Source organism: Aspergillus tubingensis, assembly GCF_013340325.1.
Source record: "Aspergillus tubingensis WU-2223L DNA, scaffold_3, whole genome shotgun sequence".
NCBI classification, from domain to species: Eukaryota; Fungi; Ascomycota; class Eurotiomycetes; order Eurotiales; family Aspergillaceae; genus Aspergillus; species Aspergillus tubingensis.
In genome coordinates, this window is record NW_023336277.1 from 1788106 (window position 1) to 1803260 (window position 15155).

At 49.7% G+C, this 15155-nt stretch overlaps 5 protein-coding genes across 5 annotated transcripts; 2 read left to right on the plus strand and 3 right to left on the minus strand.

Annotated features, from left to right (window-relative positions):
- Window positions 1–229: 229 nt before the first annotated feature.
- On the minus strand, window positions 230–1379 carry AtWU_01757 (SDR family NAD(P)-dependent oxidoreductase; the record flags this gene model as incomplete). Its single annotated transcript, XM_035496871.1, has 5 exons — window positions 230–298; window positions 350–486; window positions 564–1042; window positions 1113–1228; window positions 1284–1379. The coding sequence occupies 5 exons, from the start codon at window positions 1377–1379 to the stop codon at window positions 230–232; spliced, it is 897 nt and encodes a 298-aa protein (XP_035352764.1).
- Window positions 1380–1615: 236 nt separating this feature from the next.
- AtWU_01758 (cytochrome P450) lies at window positions 1616–3344 on the minus strand (the record flags this gene model as incomplete). The annotated part of the gene is made up of 3 exons (XM_035496872.1): window positions 1616–1992; window positions 2045–3197; window positions 3255–3344. The coding sequence occupies 3 exons, from the start codon at window positions 3342–3344 to the stop codon at window positions 1616–1618; spliced, it is 1620 nt and encodes a 539-aa protein (XP_035352765.1).
- Window positions 3345–4897: 1553 nt separating this feature from the next.
- On the plus strand, window positions 4898–8195 carry AtWU_01759 (P-loop containing nucleoside triphosphate hydrolase protein; the record flags this gene model as incomplete). The annotated part of the gene is made up of 2 exons (XM_035496873.1): window positions 4898–6852; window positions 6902–8195. 2 exons carry the CDS (start codon window positions 4898–4900, stop codon window positions 8193–8195), a joined length of 3249 nt encoding a protein of 1082 aa, XP_035352766.1.
- A 1066-nt stretch (window positions 8196–9261) lies between these two features.
- On the plus strand, window positions 9262–11129 carry AtWU_01760 (dicarboxylic amino acid permease agtA; the record flags this gene model as incomplete). Its single annotated transcript, XM_035496874.1, has 4 exons — window positions 9262–9470; window positions 9522–9528; window positions 9581–9741; window positions 9815–11129. The coding sequence occupies 4 exons, from the start codon at window positions 9262–9264 to the stop codon at window positions 11127–11129; spliced, it is 1692 nt and encodes a 563-aa protein (XP_035352767.1).
- A 586-nt stretch (window positions 11130–11715) lies between these two features.
- Window positions 11716–13685, minus strand: AtWU_01761 (M14 family metallopeptidase; the record flags this gene model as incomplete). Its single annotated transcript, XM_035496875.1, has 2 exons — window positions 11716–13203; window positions 13275–13685. 2 exons carry the CDS (start codon window positions 13683–13685, stop codon window positions 11716–11718), a joined length of 1899 nt encoding a protein of 632 aa, XP_035352768.1.
- Between the last annotated feature and the right edge of the window lie 1470 nt (window positions 13686–15155).

Genomic DNA, 15155 nt, shown 5'->3' on the forward strand with positions numbered 1-15155 from the left:
CTATAATAGTAAAGTAGTACTTATCCTTAGCTCACGCGAGCAGCACCTACCCGGGTATTGGCCGCGTTTAAGCCACACGCCGGGAAATAATAGTTGGATGGGTGACCACCAGCGAATCCCTTCTATTGTATATTTTTGCATACTACTTTTATTCCCTTTGTTTACTTGCCCATGATTCATTTTGTTTGTTTCTTTTGAACAAAATGCCTGAAGTTGTCATTGGCGCTTCTTATTCTTGCCCATTAGCTAGCAGTATCCGGCCACCATCTATACAAAGAGAGACACCATCCACATACGACTGCAACAGCTTCATTAGCATTTGAAATAAAGGATGGAAATAACGACTTACTCCAGCCCTGCTGACGAGATACAACACCGCACCTGCAAGATCTTCAGCCCTCCCAGCTCGTTTGGCAGGGACCTTGTCAAATAAACCGCTGAACATATTCCCCGCTGCACCAACGGGGTTCATGTTAGAGGGAACAACTACTTCAAAGTCAGCGCAAACTCAAATTAGTAGTCGCACGAGAGAGGCAGGATGGGAAGAAGACAGCAACACCCACATCCAGGATTTATCCCCACCACCCGCACATAGAAGCGATGAAACTTCGCAGCCAACAACTTCACCAAGTGATCTGTCGCCGCTTTGCTCGTCGCATAGCTCGTCAGGTCCACATTCGTCGCATTATGCATACTTGCACAAGAGCTGGTGATGACTACCACGCCTCTCCCATCGTCCTGACCTCGACGACCATCATCTAGTTGCTGATCAGCCGCGGCAGCCAGGAGAGGAAGAAACGCAACACTAAGAAAGTAATGCGCTGTTGTGTTGACTTGAAAAGTATCAGCCCAGTCAGACTCCCTGCTTGACCACATTGACTCCTGTAGCTCGGCCAGGGTCGCTGTGAGAACATTGCAAGCGATGGGCGGATCCCGTCGAATGCCGGCATTGGATATGAGCATGTCGAGTTTAGTTTCTTTGGCAGAGATTATCTCGGCAAGTTTGGAAATGGACTCCTTAGAGGACAGGTCGCATGCGTAGCTTGTAGCGAATTAAGTATTGAACTGGACTATTGACAAGGAGATTTGGGAAGGTGTTTGTCAACACGTACCCTTCTGCGCTTCCACCTGATTCAGTTCCACATGCGTTCAAGTCCTGTACTGTTTGGTCGATGGGGTCACCTGGAAGTGCGACTATGTAGACTTTGGCGCCGTTGGTGACAAGGCCCTGGTATGGCGGCTACTATGAGCATTTGCTACCTTGGATCCAGGGACATATTTACCTGAGAAATCATTCGTCCTATTCCGCTACTTCCACCGGTGACTAGGGCGATGCGGCCCTTGACGCTTATTATGTCTTGTGTCAATAGTGATTCCATTTCGGATGTGAGCGATGTGTTTTAGAGAGATGCGACGAAGATGTGGAAGGGCCATGTCGAGTGGGAGGGGACGCTCCCCGCTTTATGTGTTTGCTTGTCGGATCGACCGACGCTTCAGTACCAGAACCAGATCGTGTGAGGCGGCACTACCTATAAAATTCAACAAGAACAAAGTGTAATAAATTAAAATTTCATGTGGCTATATTTACTATAAAAGTCTCGAATTCCCTACAGTATCACTCCCTGTAGTGCTCCTTAGTCCTCAATTCAGCCGCCTCCAAGCACTGTCGAGTCAATACATCATCCCGCGGAATTAATCTGACTTTGAAATCCCTCGGAATAGCCACTAGAGCTGTCTTGAATTGGTTGTACTCGACGTAGTCAGTGTTCGGAGGTTGATCTTCACTGGCCACAATCTTATACGACGAGAGAATGCGCACCAGTGCCGTGTATAGCAGCCTGATTGCAATGACTTGCCCCGAACAAGCACGAGATCCAGCCCCAAAGCTCAGATGCGGTAGTCCTTGGATCTCCTTCTCATAAGGAGGGTCGACGGATTTTAGCCATCGCTCAGGATCGAATTTGCCTGCATCAGGTCCAAAGTGGTCAACATCTACGGTTGAGTTAGCAGGGTGTTCTGACCGTGGATATCTGGAAATGCTTACCGTGATTACCTGCTTGCGCATTTATCAAGACCATTGTTTTTGGAGGAATGATAGCTCCGTTCCAGTGCACTTCTGTCGCAGTTTTCCGGGGTAAACTCATAGAGCTGACTGTATAGTACCGCCCTGCCTCTTTGACAATGGCGTTCACATAGGGAACTTTCTCCTCATGGATAGATGCTAGCCAGGCGTCTTCTGTATCTGGGTAGTATCTTTTTATATCCTCATATGCTCTGTCTTGCCAGACTTGGCCTTCTGGGGTGGACAATGAACCGATGACTGAAGTTAGTGTCCCCGGGATTGTTTCAAATCCACCAGACACCAGCGAAAGACAGATAGAGGAGACCTCCACACCACTAAGCTTAGTCTCTTCATCCTTGAGAATGGCAGCAGAAATGCATGGCTTATCTGTTCCCTTTTTGATCATATCGCGAACTTTGTTCAAGAGGAGATCGAGGTAAGCGTCTCGACGCTCCCTAAGCTCCTTGGACCGAGCGGTCTTTTCATTATTCGGCGCATAACGTAAAATAGGAATATAGTCCTGCAGATTCTCCGACGCACTTCGCAGCAAGGATATCGCTGATCCCACATGAAGGATTTCCCGGAGAAGGTCATCATAGACTTCGTCCATGCGAATACCGTAACATAGAGTCAAGGTCGTATTGAGGGCGTATCTTTGAATGTATGGGCGAATATTGAGTTCCACTTGGCCGTTTTTACTGTCACGAAAGAGATCTCGGACAATGCAATAGCTTTCCAAATCGAACATGGGATGGTAATTCCTCAAAGCTGGCCTGCCCAATGCCGTACCAGCTGCCTTGCGCTTTCTCTTACAGGAATCGTCCCAGGGAGATGAGCCAATGGTGAATCCTTGAGTACTGCTGATAACACCGTGAAATGTATACAGCTTCGGCCGATCGATGATTGCATTTTGATGGCCTAATAAGACGGTGCGACAGTCTTCGAAGGAGTTGAAAACGACCGCCCGGGTATTACCGAGCTTGATCTGGAAGACCGAATAACCGTACTGTCGCCACCAGCGCTCACAAACACTTGCGTGGTCGTCACCCAATTTCCGAAGATGGCCGAATATTGGAACGGCTCCTGGGATTTCGGGCAAGCCTTTGATGTGCGGAATGTCCGTCACCATGGTTGACTGTGAGTGTATAACAGTTAGCAAGGGGAAGAATAATCCAGGAAACCCAACTCGTACCTGGTATAGACAGTAGAAAACAATAGCAGCTAGGCCCATGAGGGCGTAGCTGCTGGGAAGGGCCCTTATCAGTGCAGCGACGCCCTCCATGTTAGCCACTGTATCAACCATCCTTCCTTAGTATTTGATCCCAGGTGTTTTCGATCGGTCGATGTTGCGAAGTATTAGAGGTGTGTTATCGAACCAGTCATCCTTTATATCTTTCAATTCAGTTCATCCCTGGCGACACGAAACGTAAGTGGAGGATCGGAACGTCCAGGTTGTCGGACGCCCCGACGAGGAGTCCGAGATACGTCAAAGGCGCGGGAGCCGACAATGGGCATCCGTCCAATCGGAGAGGGACAACCAGGTCACCACTTGATGCAAGGCGTGCCACAGATGAACCAAAATACTTACTACTATGCAGATGCATTAAATTGGGGTAAAAGGCGGCTCTCGATAGCTACAAGTAGCACATCCAATAAGCACTTACTCAATCGGGTAAGAAGCTGATGGCACCATCGATTCTCCTCCCACACAGCTTCGGGCTGATAAGCACTCAACATCCAGTCCTCCAGAAGACCATAGCTTTCACCCCTTCATCGTGATTCTACTGATTTTACCATCTTGAACCGTGCAACTAGATGAGCCCTAGCTGTGCTGCAAAACGACTGTCATGTATAGTGACAAAGATGGAGCTGCCTCCAAGGAAAGCGAGGCAGCCTATAAAGCCCGCGTTCGGCTACTGGTATCGATGACTTCGTTCCTCTCATGCCTGGGACTTGCAGCAGCTGTTACAGGCGTTGCGGATTATCGAGTGATATTCCTCCAGTCCTACCTACCCTCAGCTACATGGAGTCCACTCCATTGGAGCAAGCTTTTGTGGGCAAGTTTCTTCGCGATGTGATTTGGCAGAGCTACCAGAAAGTCTAACGCTTGAGTAGATTCTCATCACATTGCATAGTCTCCATCTTCACTTCACAGAGAATCCCCAACTGATTTACACTATTGGGCTACGAGGATCCCTACTAGCAGCGCTCACACTCTCTTCGCTCTGTCTTTCGGATTCCCCAGCGGGTAGCAGTCTCTTGTTTTCACCATCATCCCTGTCTTTGCAGGTCTACGCAGCGATTGGCCTGACAATCACCCAGCTGCTTTTGCCTCGTCGGCCACATCTCTTTACGCCAGATGGCAGAGCTGTGGACCTCGAAAATAGTTCCTCGGCATTTCATAGGTATACCATGCATTGGTGCACAAGTGCCCTGCATCTAGCTGGCAATCATGTGAAGCTTGACAAACTCCCTGCTCTAGACTATTATACTCGGTCGCAAAGCCAGCCACTTCTTCAGATAGCAACCTCGAAGACTTCGTTGTGGTACCGCATATTATATGACCGCTTTGCCGGTTTCGCCAAACAATGGATCATAATGATTATAAGATCTCTCGTTACATTTGTGTCTCCTTATTGTGTCATGCGGCTTCTCAGGAGTCTGGAAGAACAGCCTGAATCAAGGCACGATGCTTGGTTTTGGCTGATAGGGGTTGCTATATCGTGCTTATGCCAAACCCTACTTCACCACCATCTGCTGTGGATACAGTGGTCTGAAATGGCAATTCCTGTCAGGGCACAACTGATCATGGCAATCTTTGCCAAAGCGCTAAAGATGAAAGATTCTAAAGACCCCCAAAGCCCTAAAGTCGAGAAGCCTGAAGCCATTAATCTCATTTCATCCGACAGTGCTTCTCTCAGTAAATTCACAGCTGTCAACCACTATATACCAGCTACATTATCCAAATTTCTTTTTGCTGCACTATTTCTGGTACAATTAGTTGGATGGCAGGGTACCCTTGCTGCCTTAGTGGTTACTGCGATAAGCGTACCGGTTCATACATTCGTCATCAAGCAGGAGCGCATGGCACAGAAGCATCTTGCTGCAGCAAGAGATAAGAAGACCAAAGCAATCAACGAACTGATGTATGCGCTTCGACAGATCAAGTTCTCTGCTTCAGAAGCGCAGTGGGAGGACCGTTTGGAGACCTTCCGACAGGATGAGCTTAAGCAGCTACGCAGGGTCTTTGTTGCAAAGAACGTAAGATCTGTATGGAGCGTTGCGTCCCCATTTGTTGTCGCTGCGGCTTCAATATTTATCTACGCATACACCACAAGCTCAATTTCCCCCTCCATTCTTTTCCCCATGATTGAGCTTTTGCCCCATCTTCAATCAACACTGGGGTTTCTTCCTGTTGTATTCAATGATTATTTCGAAGCCAGGTCCAATGGGAGCCGCATAGAAAATTATTTGAGAAGACCGGAACACAAGACAGTGCTTACTCCTAGCCCGTCCGGCCATATTTCATTTCATAATGCGACCATTTCGTGGCCTTCCGATGTATTGCAACAGCATCGCTTTTCTCTGGGCCACATCAATGTGGATTTTCGCGCTGGTGAGCTCAGCATAATATATGGAAAGACAGGATCAGGAAAAAGTCTGTTACTTGCTGCAATTATTGGAGAGGTTGACCTCCTCGACGGTACGATCAAAGCCCCATCGATGGCTGAAGGGCAATCAGTTGCATTCGTATCGCAAACTCCGTGGCTTCAGAACACCACAATAAAAGAAAATATTCTGTTTGGAAATCCAATGGACGACAAGAAGTATGAGGAGGTATTGAAAGCCTGTGCACTATATCCTGACCTTGCTGCCTTGCCGAAGGGCGACGAGACCCAGATTGGCCTCCGGGGTGTCAAGCTCAGTGGAGGCCAACGCGCGAGACTTGCGCTTGCCAGAGCACTATACTCAAGTGCACAGACATTGATACTCGATGACATATTTGCTTCTCTTGATGCTCATGTCTCCAGGGATATCTGCAAGGCACTCACCGGTGCCCTTTGCAGAGGCCGCACGCGGATCCTCGTAACTCACCAGGTATCTCTGTGCCTGCCAGAAGCAAACTGTATTGTCCATATAGAAAACAATACTGCAAGATACGCAGAAGGAGCTGAATTCGTTGTGGAGAAGCAAATTGAAGTCGAAACTGAAAACTCCATGACAGCTGACCTTCCCAGACAGGAGAAATCGAAAGAACATGCAACCACGCTGGCAAAAAGCAAAGGTCTTGACGCGCGTACAGACGCAAAGGTATATGATATATACTTCAGCGTAGCAGGTGGATTGTGGTTCACTATCATATATCTTCTGGGCCTCGTCACCAAACAGCTTTTGGCCTCGTTGACGACGAGGACTTTGGGACGCATTAATTCGGCGCGTCCTGAGTCCATCAGCTTAGAGACAGATGTCCCACCAGTTGCTCCAGGTTCGAAGGGCGGGTGGGCGCAGTATCTCTACCTTTATCTGCTGACTTCTACGACGACCGTACTTTTGGAATTTCTATTCAACCTGCATGCCTATTCCGGGTCCTTACGTGCCTCTCAATCACTGTTCCGCGCGGCTACGTTTAGAGTCCTCCGAATGCCCCTGCACTGGCTCGATAGCACACCCATTGGAGAGATACTCAGGCGGCTCACTGTTGATGCCAAAAATGTCGATGATTATGTTTTGGTCACCATGTCTGAATTTGCGGACAACTTTGTCCAGATGATGTTGATTGTGTGTGTGGGGTAAGATGCATCTTTACAGGAAACCGAGATTGTTTGCTAATTTATTCAGGTTCAATACGTCTAAGTATATGAGTCTGCTGACATTGACTCTCCTCTACTGGTGTACAACAGTTAGCAAGCTCTATATAAAAGCACGGACGACCGTCAAACGAGCCGACTCGCAACCAAGTGCTGCTATACTTGAACATTTCACATCCTCTGCAGCAGGGGTTATGACGATCCGGGCCTTTGGTGCATCAGATCGGCTAGCTGCACATATGCATGGGCACATTGATAGGTTGTCTACGGCTAGAAGACACTTCTTCATATTTAACCGCTGGCTTAGTCTCCAAATGTCTCTCATCGGCGTTATCTTCAGCGTCGGAACGGGTATTATCCTATTGTCAACTTCTACAGCCGATGCATTTTTGATCGGCTACTGCCTCAGCTATTCTATGCAGTTATCGCAGGCTATGTTCAAGGCCATCAATAATTTTGGGATGCTTGAGACCTACATGAACTCAGCCGGAAACATTATAGCTTACTCCGAGCTGGAGCCAGAAAAGCAAGGTGGCCGCGAAGCCCCTAACAACTGGCCATCGCTCGGGAATATTGAGGTCAAGTCACTTGGCGCTTCCTACGCACCCGGGCTCCCACTTGTTCTGGAAGACGTGTCGTTCAGTGTGAAAGGTCGTGAAAGAGTTGGCATCGTAGGTCGGACTGGAGCCGGGAAATCGTCACTAACACTGGCCCTGTTGCGTCTGATAGAACCCCTGCATGGTTCAATAGTTGTTGACGGCATTGACATAACCACCGTGGCACTCCGGACCCTCCGATCACGAATCGCATTTATTCCTCAAGACCCAGTACTTTTCTCCGGAACAGTGCGATCTAATCTAGATTACAGCCATCAAATTTCAGAGGACAGACTCAATGATGCCTTACAGCGCGTCAAACTGCTCAGGGATGACCCGGAAGATGAAGACTCTGGACTCTTCACACTTGACTCGCGCATAAGTGCTGGAGGAGCCAACATGTCCCAAGGTCAACGACAACTCCTCTGTCTGGCACGAATATTGATCAGTAATCCCAAGATCATCATCCTCGATGAGGCTACTTCAGCGGTAGATGATGAGACGGATCGGTGGATTCAGGATACTATTAGGAGCCAGTTTAGCGGGACATTGGTCGTGGTTGCGCATCGACTAAGGACAATCAGTTCGTTTGACAAGGTGATTGCTATGAGTGAAGGGAAGATTGCCGAGATGGGGTCACCGGCTGAGCTATTAAGGAAGGAGGGGTTGTTCTATGATCTCGTTCAGAGTAGTGAGGACCGGGAGTACTTGATGGAGACGATTGGATGAGAAACATGGAGCCTCGGGATGGAGTTGATGGGAAATTGAGCTGAGCATCTCGGCATTCAAGCCACAAAGATTAACTTTTCCAATGGCGCTACCCTGAATTGTTCGAGACTAGACCGGGTGGCTGGCGAAGGAAGCCGGCTTTAACCGTCGAGTAAACCAATCCTACTCAGTTGAATTACACACAGCTAACTAGTCAAAGACAAAGACGGGAGACGATAAGTCTTGACCCTCGAAAATCACGAGCCGATAAGTAAGTAGTAAGCACAAGTAGTAATAAAACACCGCAGGGAACGGAGAGGATATCAACTTATCGCCAACCCCGCCTGATATGGCTCTTGGCAAGCCGGGCAGTTAGGTAACAGATATTCGCCGTCGGGGGTGCCGCCAAGCCGCCAAGCCATGTGGGTGCCCCGCGGGGATGGCATTTCGGTCAATCCCGATGCATCTTAAGGGGAAAATGGCACCTGTCCCATGGGTGGCTGCTGAGTCTACCACTAGACAACGAGGGTTGGGTGGTTACTGCGTATCTTTGGCAAGATAAGAACTGGTTTCTGTTATGCTTCGCCAAGCCCGTCCGCTCTCAACCCGGCCAATGGTGGACTTTGTGTCTCGTCATGGCGGCATCAGATCGCGACTGATTACTTCCAGCTTTGGGCTCTGGTCGAGAAAAGGACCCGATAGAGAGGATCTGACCGATGCTACCCTGAACCAGGTGACCTGGATTAGTCCTCGTAACGGTACGGTGGCTGAGGCTAAGTACTTAGTAACCTAAATGGAGTATGGGGTAGAGTTATCATGGATCTAGTATCTAGTAGGGATTAATTGTAGCAGTAGTAACTTTTACTGTAAAAATACTCAAGCCGAGTTTGTTTGCTTTGCTTTCTTTTCACTTGCCCTCTTCCTTTTTTCCTTTTTCTTCTCCTCATTCCTTCCCCTCAGCTGCTGCTCCTCCTCACACCCCCCATCCCGTTGCGCTGTGCAGACGTTCCCCGATCATCACATTTTGATCTCGTTAGCTCTCTCGCTCCTTTCATTGAAGTGCAGTGAGTGCGTCTCACTTCAAGAAATGGGCATCAGAGAACATGGCTCCGCCGACATGCCCGCCGAAAAACGACAATACGTGACGGATTATGGCAGCGGCGAGGATACCATCGAGGCTGCTCCTGGCGACCATGATCTGCATCGGGCCTTGAAGGCGCGCCATATCTCCATGATAGCAATTGGGGGTGCAATTGGCACGGGTCTCATCATAGGAACTGGATCTGCTCTCGCAAAGTAAGTCGGATCGTCACTTGAAGTTTTGTTCCACGCTAATCAATTGTCTAGGGCTGGTGTAAGTACTCCAATAACAACCTAATTGGGAACTCCTAGTCTGACTCGCACAGCCCGCATCAATCCTCATATCCTACTCGGTTGTTGGCTTTGTTGTATACCTTGTCATGTGCGGTCTGGGAGAAATGGCTGCCTGGCTCCCATTGTCATCTGGCTTTACAGGTTACGCTGTGCGATTCTGTGACCCTGCTCTTGGATTCGCGCTTGGTTGGACGTACGAACCTCCCTTTACCCTCGCTTTAGCCTATTTTCTCTAGTGTCACTGCTAACTCAGGCTTCTTGCACAGCTACTGGTTCAAATATATCATTGTCACACCTAACCAACTCACTGCCGGCGCCCTCGTGATATCCTACTGGATAGACACGAGCCGAGTCAACGCAGGTGTTTGGATAACCATATTCCTTGTTCTGATTGTCACCATTAACTACTTCGGAGTCCGCTTTTTCGGCGAGTTCGAGTTCTGGCTCTCCTCGTTTAAGGTTATCGTCATTCTGGGTATCATCCTCCTCTCTTTCATCCTCATGCTCGGTGGTGGACCCGATCATGACCGCAAAGGCTTCCGCTACTGGAAAGATCCCGGCGCCTTCAACACCTACATCGACGATGGCCCAGCCGGCCGCTTCTACGCTTTCTGGGCCACCATGGTCTCCGCCACCTTTGCCTACCTCGGCACCGAGCTCGTGGGTGTGACTGTGGGCGAAGCTGAAAATCCCCGCAAGAGCATCCCCAAGGCCATCAAACTCACCTTCTTCCGCATCGTTGTATTCTACATCGTTTCCGTACTACTCGTCGGCACCCTGGTCCCCTACAACTCCAAGGAACTCATCTTCGCCACGAACCAATCCAGCTCCGCCGCGGCCTCTCCCTTCGTCGTGGCCATCCAGCTAGCAGGAATCCCCGTCCTCCCTCACATCCTCAACGCCTGCATCCTCCTCTTCGTCTTCTCCGCCGCCAACTCAGACCTCTACATTGCAACCCGAACCATCTACGGTCTCGCTAAAGAAGGCAAGGCTCCCAAATTCCTCTCCAAAACCGACCGTCGCGGCGTCCCCGTTTACGCCCTCATCCTCTGCGCCTGCATCGCCTGTATCGCCTACATGAACGTCTCCAGCGACTCTAAGACCGTCTTCCGCTACTTCGTCGACCTGGTCACCATCTTCGGCCTCCTCACTTGGATCTCCCTTCTCGTAACACACATCTACTTTGTGCGCGCGCGCAAGGCCCAAAACATCCCGGAATCGGACCTGGCGTACCGCGCTCCCCTTGGCACCGCGGGGTCCTACGTCGCCCTAGTCTTCTGTATCATCATCTGTCTCACCAAGAGCTACGACTGTTTCACTCACAACAAGAAATGGGGTAACTTTGATTACAAGACCTTTATTACGGCATATTTGGGAATCCCCTTGTACTTGATTCTCATCTTCGGGTATAAGCTCGTCACGAGATGTAAAGGAGTTAGCCCGTACGAGGCAGATTTGTTCACGGGCAAGGATGTCGTGGATCGCATGGAAGAGGATTATTATCGCCGGGAGGCTCTCAAGGAGGAGACGGAGGGCAAGGCTGGGTGGTTTTATCGGAAGTTTGTGGCGTGGTTGTTCTAGTTATATTTTCTCATGCATTTCTTTTATTTTCCCTTTTTCTTTCTTCTACTCTTCTCTTGTTTCTGCTACTGGGCGTCAGGGATGCGAAAGGTTCATCATTCTTACTAGATGAGGGATGATGTTCGTGTGCTTGGCTAGTTTATCTAGAAAATTGCCGGGCGGGGGTTTCTTTACATGCATCGGAATGATACCTAACGAATGAATGCATGACGATAATCATGATACACGGCACCTAGGTAAATAGTGCGGTGAAGTTGATTATATGAGAGTTAATTTCCAGTTCCTTACCGATTCAATACAGTACAGAGGGAATGAAACACCGAATGGTTACTCGGATCAATTACTTGGTAGGACAATACATTGAATTACTCTGTATTTAGTTATGTAGAGAATACACCTAAGCGGTATAGGCTATAGGCACGTGGAAAAGACACTATCTAAGATGAAAGGGAAATTTGATAAACAGAACATGATAAACATGTCCATCAGTCCCGCAAAGCCGTCATTAGTCGTTATTGATCGTCATCAAAAGGAGAGTATATGGGTGAGGGAGTCATATAAATAGGTTTGATTAGTTTGTTCATCGTCAGCGTCGTCGCCGGAATTCGAATGTGTGTTCAGTGGCCCAATATGCATCTTCCTTCTCTTCTTCGTCATCATCGTCTGCAAAGTCCTCTTCCTCCACCATAATCCATTCCTCGTCTTCGTCCGCGTCTTCGTCCTCGTCCTCGTCCGCGTCTTCGTCCTCGTCCTCGTCTTCGTCTTCGTCCTCGCCGGTGTGAGGTACTGGGTCATTGGCGTTGTGTAGATATGCCGGGGAGCGGTCATTAGAATTTGGATAGCGGGTGTCCAGATCTGACTCCTCCTTTGACTGATCGAAGAGTTCTAATTCCCAATCGATGTCGAATGAGTCACCCCCGATGAGGAAGGATCCTAGCTTCAGAACGACATTGTAGATCTCCTTGCCGGTGGGAATGATGTGTTCGGAAGGGAGGAGGAACCCGTAGCTCCCGCGATCGCGAAGCTTGATCTGGTACGAAAAGGTCGCGTGCACTTGGTGGTAGAACCAGTCTAAGGCACTGCCACCAGAGTTGCCGCCAATGGGGAAGAATCGCCCGGGGTTGCTATCTGCCGCACTGGCAGTGACGATGCCTTCGCAGGCGGATGTGACATCGTAGACTTCGTGAGTCGCGTAACGAATAGCCTTGGCTAGGCCTAGGCCTAGTTCTTCCAGGGTCTCAAGCGTTGGGGGTATCGACGAGCAGGAGTAGGAGAAGGGATAGAGAATTGTTTGAGAGTAAGAGTGAAGGTCAAGGAAGCTCACGATGTCAGCATTGTTGTTTTGCGTCTCATTGAGCGCCCACTGTGCCAATTGCTGTGCTTCCATGCCCTCGAAAGGCTCGTCTCCAGCATAATTTTCGGAACAAGGGTTCGCGCGGGTCCGACCGCCATCCCATTCGAAGCCCCAGGCGCGGTCAAGGTCGATCCCGGGACAGAAGCGTAGGCTGGTCCGCTGTCGATTCTTGCGCCATAGTCGGTCTGTCTCCCAGGTATAGACATAGCCGTCGGGATTGATCGTGGGGATCATGACCCAATCAAAGTCCTGTAGAAGGCGGGTGACGGCCTTGGATTTCCCGTACTTCGTAATGAGAGTGTACATTACATGATTTACGGTTGAGGTGCCGATCCATTCGCGAGCATGGCTACCACCCGTGACGATGATGGTTTTACGAGGGCCTGACGCCGCGGTGGAGCTGCCTGCGCTCAGTCGGAGGGCGGGAATTTCGCGACCCTCGTAAGATACTCCAATGCTAATCATGCGCACATGGGATGGAAACATGGACGCTAGCAGCCGCATCCAGGGAACAATGACGGACAGAGGCTGATACTCGTGGAAGAAAAGGTCACCAAATTTCGGCGCAGGCCGATTTGAGGGCGCAAACCCGGATTGTCCTTCAAGCCCTATCGGCTTCTTCGATGGATAGGTCGTATAAATCCTCTCTGCCAAGTTTTCTATCAGGGGAGTATATGCAGTCTGGAGGGAATTTGGTAGTAAGCCCAATAACGAGGGAATCTATTGCGAGGGTCAAAGCGAATCAGTCATCAGTCACCAGGCAGATGCGGACGGAAGGATGATCCACTTACGACTTCCTCGGCCAGCCGGATATCTACGAATGCTGGAGTAGACGCCCATACATCCAGGAACAGAATGTCTGCGGCCTGGGCTAGTGCTTCGGCCTCATCGTGATCGCGCAGGCTGAAACGAAGTACGACGTCACTACCGTAGCGCGCCAGGATCCGGGAGGGAGGAGAGCGATTGCGCGGGGAATCGTTGAGTGGGAATCGACGAGAAGCGGGTTTTTCAATGTCCCATATGGACTCGATAACCCAGTCACGGAGGCGAGTCCATGGCCTTCGGGGATCAGAAGGCTGGGAAGAGAGAAGGTGAACGGGCTCGACGGGTGGTTGTGGAGTGATAATGGAGCCGGCGGGGACGGCGGAGACCAGGGCGGCCGATGCGATCAGAAGCACGAGCAGTGATAAGAGGTGACGCATATTGGATGTTGAGTACGCCAGGGTTATATAGTAGTTACCGAGTCATCTCCTTCAGAAAACCTAAAACGACAGACAGAAGTTTGACAGGGAATAGATGGAGAAGGATGGCATGAGAGGGAAGAGAAGTGGTGCACGAGAGCAGAAGTTAGAGAGAGAGGAGAGACCGAGAGACGGAAGGAATGGTGGGTGTGACTTGGTAAGTAGTACGTAGGAGTGGAGACGAGGCTGTGCTATGTGCCTCAGGCATCGATTATGGCTGCACCTGGACTGTCTCCCCACAATACCAGGAATGCTACCAAGTATTCGAACTCTGGAATCAATAATCTGCTGAACTTGGCTTCATTCCATCTTCAATCTCTATATCAGGTGTAGTAAACTTTGCATAACTGACTCTGTTATTGAGTCGGAGAGTTGAACCTTATATGAAGAAGGCTGAGATATAGCATAGAAGAAATTGTGCCATAATCAGCACACGCTTGAACAGAAGGTGATAGAGATGCCGAGGTATAATTTCTGCAGCCACCACGAGCTTGACAAGAGCTAGTCTAGCACTTAAAAGGACCACGATCGAAGATTAGGCTAAGTCGGTGAGGGCGAATGCAGCCATAATTGAAGTTTGGAGAGGATCGAATGGATGCCCGCATTGGATGGCCCGGGAACTATTCCTGTTCCGACTAGCTTACAGCTGCGGACAGTCAGTGCTTCTAACCATTCTAGGACTAGTGATCATGTCACGCCCCGGTTGGCTCCGCTGACCCGCCATTCCGGATTAGGCAAGGATGTCTGCGCTTCTGCTCTGCCGAACACTTCTCTCTCTGTATGTAGTGTCCCAGAAGGCATCAAACAAGAAGATCCTACGAGTATATTTGGGGAGAAAAGGGTCTCTTTGGTATAAGGGTCATGCGAAAGTCTTGGCACTAGCAGTTCTCGAAGCCTTACCTGACTCGACAGGACCACACATAGCATGCCTCTGATGAGCCATGAAGGTGCCATCGGAAGACGAAGGCTACGGGAGATACAGAGTGACTGGTAGTCAAATTATCGTACACTATAACTATGAAGGCATTTTCATGGATTCGCTATTTGGCTTTTCACGACGGTTAACATGCCCCGCTAAAACCAGAAGTTCTCACAGGTTGGACTCAGATGGGACGTGGTGAGACACTCCTTGTAAGGCGCATTTGCTCACAATTCGCCAGGCATCCTATGCTGGTTGCTATTTGCGTGGTGGAGGAGGGACTGTACCTATAGAAGCTGGTACACCACAATCAGTGGATGAAAGTCGAGACCGTGACTGATCTTGATGGTCTAGACCGATCCCCACAGGAGTCCACCCAGCGTCGTATGTGTGGCCGTACAGCCATATTATCGTACGTGTCAGACCCATTCCCTCCCAGAAAGACGAAGCAAAGGGATCGTACTCATGCTTGGTCCCAAGAGCCAGAGTTACAGCTTCCGAGCTTCTGTCTG